This window comes from Berghia stephanieae, chromosome 8, assembly GCF_034508935.2.
Source record: "Berghia stephanieae isolate SIO BIC M18660-M18661 chromosome 8, UCSD_Bste_1.3, whole genome shotgun sequence".
NCBI lineage: Eukaryota > Metazoa > Mollusca > Gastropoda > Nudibranchia > Aeolidiidae > Berghia > Berghia stephanieae.
Window position 1 is genome coordinate 56,700,520 of NC_088367.1, and position 5,000 is coordinate 56,705,519.

A 5,000-nucleotide genomic window follows, 5' to 3' on the forward strand; every position below is an offset into this window, starting at 1 on the left:
GCTTTACAAGGGGTCCCTGGGCAACAGCAACATTTAACATGTAGGACGGAACATGACGCCTGTTAGCAAAAAAAAGTATTGGACTGGAACCCTCAGGACAAAAGATCAAAGGGAAGGCCACGAGGAACATGGAGAAGAATTAGAAGCTGATATACAGAGAAGTGGTAAGACATGGAATGAGATTAAAAAGTTAGCTCAGGATAGAGAAGGATGGCAACTGTTTGTCTGTGGCCTATACCCTGACCCAGGGTGAAAAAGGGCAATGATGATGATGATGATGACTCATGTGTAAACTGAGAACCTTGGCGTTAACATTGTTGTCTCTGTGGGTAAAAAATGGTAATATCGTCAAACAGGCGCCATGTTTCGTTCTACATGTTACGTGTTACTGTTGGTCTGGGACCCTTTGTAAATCTCTTTGAGCACGTTAAGTGGATATTGCTCTATATAGATAGAACGAATATGATGTCACTCTGGTCTTTGTTATTGTTTTTTGCCATCCGCGTTTATGTGTAATGCTCACTAACCAGACTATAAACGTTCAAGGTTACACATAGTTTTGTGTGTTAGTCCGTCATATTTCCGGATGGCAATGTTGTGAGCCATTTAGCCAAGCGCATATTATCTATAAAAGCTTACGTGTTTGCCTTTCTGTCCGTATGCCTCAGTTTCAAAAACACTTTTCCAGTTATTTATCTAACGCCAATGCCTACTCCATATAATTTTGCCCCTTTTTTATATTTTCCTACTTATTTTACAACTCACTTCCTGAATGATCGGAGCTTGGCCCGGTACTCGCAGAGAAAGTCTTTCCACTGTTCCTCGCCCATTTCAGTTTTTGTCCACCATCTGTCCATCCACACATGTTGTTCTCAAATCCACAGTTTAAGTTTGCTGGAAATGAAAATGAAAAAAAACCAAAAACTTATCAAATAGGTTTACATTTTGATGCATCGATGCATAATAATAATAATAATAATACTAATAATAATAATAATAATAATAAATAATAATAATAATAATAATAATAATAATAATAATAATAATAATAATAATAATAATAATAATAATAATAATAATAATAATAATAATAATAATAATAATAATAATAATAATAATAATATTAATAATAATAATAATAACAATAATAATAATAATAATAATAATAATAATAATAATAATAATAATAATAATAATAATAATAATGATGATAATAATAATAATAATAATAATAATAATAATAATAATAATAATAATAATAATAATAATAATAATAATAATAATAATTTAAAAAAAATAATAATAATATTAACAATCATCACCATCATCATCATCCATATCATCATCATCATCATCCATATCATCATCATCATCATCATCATCCATATCATCATCATCATCATCCATATCATCATCATCATCATTATCACCACAACCACAATCATTTTCTGACCCCCCTGTCCACTTAATATAGGGATTGGGTAGCCGGGTCCATTAGACCTAGCGGAAAGTACCAATCGATAGACCAGCACCCTATCATTGTATAGTCTAAATCCACTGTTCATGGCCTCATTCTTCACGATCTCACACTGTTTTGAGATGGTCAGTCACATATGTGTTACGTCAGTGTCCATCAGGGGGTCCCCATAGCTCAGTTGGTAGAGCACTCGCTTCACACGCAAAGGGATTACAATCAATCCCGGGTGCAGTCGAGATTTTTTCTGACCCCCCCACCCCCTATCCACCCTGCAGTGAATGGGTTGCTGCGTCTGTTACATTTGGCGGAGAGTACTTTTGCGATGGACACGAGACCTAATCCAAAGGATAGCAAGCAATTGCTATTGTCCATTTCACGCTATAGAAACCGGGAATAAACTTCAGCTCCACGAGCTCTTTAGGCAGGACGGACTAAGTTAGAGATTGGAAATTACCGGGAAGCGTTCCAGGTGCTGGTGACGTCACAGTCGGGGCAGGTGTGGTGCCATGAATAGAGGTTGACGGTGTCTGGGTGCACGCGTCCTGGGAGTTGATGAACGTGACGTCATCAATGGCGATGTCTCCACTGTAGCCATTGCCTTTGGTGGCAACCAACTGGACCTGGCGAGGGTTGAAGTAGAAAAAGGCAAAACAATCTTGCTTAACTCACTCAATCCTAGAGTTTTTTGCTACTTTTCCAAATTGGAAAAAAAGAATTGAAAATGAGCATGTACATTTATAATTTTATTCAACTACCATTAACATGTAAAAACTAAAAACATTAGCTTTGATAGTATATCTATAATTTGTCTCAGAAAAATGTAACGAATAGGGATGGAGTAAAAGTAACTCCGGAAAACTACGGATATAGTCGGTGTCAGGGTTGAGTGAGTTAACGCTACACAAGGGGGTTATAGAGATAGAGTTGTGTGGCTATGTTGTCTGTTGGTATGACACTTGCTTTAGGATCGGAAGGTCCCGGGTTCGAGCCGAGCCGACCTCGCCGCATAGTTGAGTCCTTGGAAAAGGCTCTTTACTCACAATCTCTCACCGTACTTAGGTGTAACATGAGTACTTGCTCGTTTACAGCGTTGTCTCTGTCGAAAAAAAAAATTGTAATATCACCTAACAGGCGTCATGTCACGTTCTACATGTTAAATGTTGCTGTTGGTTACAGGGACCCTTTGTAAAGCGCTTTGAACACGTTTAGTGGATATTGCGCTATATAAAAGCTCAATTTTTTAACACAAATAGTAACGTTTTGAGACAAGTTACATTTGATTTGACACAAATAGTAACGTTTTGAGACAAGTAACCATTGATTTGACACAAATAGTAACGTTTTGAGTTACTTTACCTTGTAAGGATAATTTCCATTGGGAGCAATTTTCACAATGCCTTCACTCCAGCCTTTCCCTTGGCTGGTGGAAAGCTGCCATACGGTCGTGTTGTCAACGGCTTGGATTGGGTTGGATGTGACGTCATAGGACACGACTACGACACGCAGGGAACCGATGGTGGAGCCATACATGTTGTAGAAGAAATGGAAGCAACTTCCGGCATCCGAGAACAGTTCGCTTTCCAATATGGCGACATCTCCTGGTGCTCTTGGATAAGATGTTTCCATGTAGACGTAGGACCCTGTAGTGACCAAAATAAAATATCATCATCATCATTGGCTTTTTCACCCTGGGTCAGGGTATAGGCCACAGACAAACAGTTTCCATCCTTCTCTATCCTGAGCTAACTTTTTTTTATCTCATTCCATGTCTTAGCACTTCTCTGTCCTTCATAAATTCTGTCATTCCAGAAACGCTTTGGTCGCCCAAGCTAAAAAAAGAATTTGGTTTGTCCGTCTGAGTTTCTGTAACGGTTTGAGTTTTACGGAAAGGGGTGTTAACCCTTTGCCAACCCCCAACCTTTCTATAGTGCTCCATTTAACGTGCTCGAAGTGATTTACAAGTGGTACATAAGCCAACAGGAAGGAAACATCAGCAAAACTACTCTATACTGAACACCAGAAGGAAAGAGAAGAAGAGGAAGGCCCCCCCCCCCCCCCCCCCAGGAAACTTGGAGGAGAACAGTTGAGGGAGAGATGAGAGACCGGATGAAGACCTGGAGTTACCTGAAGATGATGGCCACGTTTTGAGAGAGAGACTGACTGGCTTATTCAGAGAGAGAGAGAGAGAGAGAGAGAGAGAGAGAGAGAGAGAGAGAGAGAGAGAGAGAGAGAGAGAGAGAGAGAGAGAAGGAGAGAGAGAGGGAGTGAGAGAGAGAAAGAGAGAGAGAGAGAGGGGGAGAGAGAGAAAGACAGAGAGAAAGAAAGAAAGAAAGAAAGAGAGAGGGAGAGAAAGAAAGAAAGAAAGAGAGAGACAGACACACAGAGAGAGAGAGAGAGAGAGAGAGAGAGAGAGAGAGAGAGAGAGAGAGAGAGGACAATAAGTAGGTAAGAAGGTAATGAAATTAATTTTGTTTTGAGTAAGTAAGTAAGTCTGCGAATTCAAACGTTTTCAAGTATCCATTTGCCCCCCCCCCCCCCTCCCCACACCATCAAAGACTGGGAAGCTCTTCCCGAATCGTGTGTGAACACAACAGATTTAGACACCTTCAAGCAAAGATTATCAAACTATTTCAGCCTATAGATAGTTCGACGATGACGTCACTCAGGTCTTTGTTATTGTTTTTGCCATCCGCGTTTGTGAGTTGTTCTCACTAAATTGTATTAACCAGACTATAAAAGTTCATGGTTACACAGAGTTTGTGTGTTGGTCCGTTATACTTCCGTATGGCAATGTTGTGAACTCCTTGGCACTGGGTGGGGTTCCTGATCTCCCATAGTGGGCAGGGAGGTACATACTGTGTCTTCTATCCCCCTATATCTGTTTTCCAACTTGCTTTCTGTTTTTGTCTTGGAATGAGATTACTTGGTTTTGCCCTGGCCCTGGCCGGAGTCCTGCCTGGGAGGGAAACAGTCAAATGCATAGCTATTGTCTTGGGAGATTATATTTTTTTCCTTGTAAATCATCTCTCTGTTATGTATTATTATATTTGCTATTTTGAATGTATAATGTAAGCATTTGAGTGTATTCCTCTTTGTTGGATTTTGTGCTTGTCAGGGTGAGACTTATAGGTGATTTCAAACTAAGTACTTTGATAGTGTGCTCTTGGAATCTACATCTGATCCCTATTTGTTCCCAGTTCCCCTATGTCTTACTTTTTCTTGGGTGCTTTCATTGTAATTCTAGAACTTTTTACTATCCCATTTTCTTCCTTTTTACTGGCGCTGATTTAACCTAAATGTGTTGCAAGCGCCGTAAAACCCTTAAAAACAAACAAAAAACAACTCCTTGGCAAACCGCATTCTATCTATAGATAGTTCGAAGATGACGTCACTCAGGTCTTTGCTGATGTTTTTTGCTATCCGGGTTTATGAGTAATGCTCACTGAACTGTATTAACCCGACTATAAACGTTCATGGATACACACAGTTTTGTGTGTTGGTCCGTTATACTTCCGGATGGCAA

At 39.6% G+C, this 5,000-nt stretch overlaps 1 protein-coding gene across 1 annotated transcript in view; it reads right to left on the reverse strand.

Annotated features, from left to right (window-relative positions):
- The window catches only part of LOC144979083 (MAM and LDL-receptor class A domain-containing protein 2-like), a 64,009-nt gene that overhangs the window by 7,243 nt on the left and 51,766 nt on the right, over positions 1 to 5,000 (reverse strand). The window contains exons 8-10 of the mRNA XM_078925699.1: positions 2,834 to 3,117; positions 1,932 to 2,097; positions 766 to 894 (exon numbers count right to left, since the gene is read on the reverse strand). Coding sequence (XP_078781825.1) covers positions 766 to 894; positions 1,932 to 2,097; positions 2,834 to 3,117 — 579 coding nt within the window. The remainder of the gene's footprint in view (positions 1 to 765; positions 895 to 1,931; positions 2,098 to 2,833; positions 3,118 to 5,000) is intronic.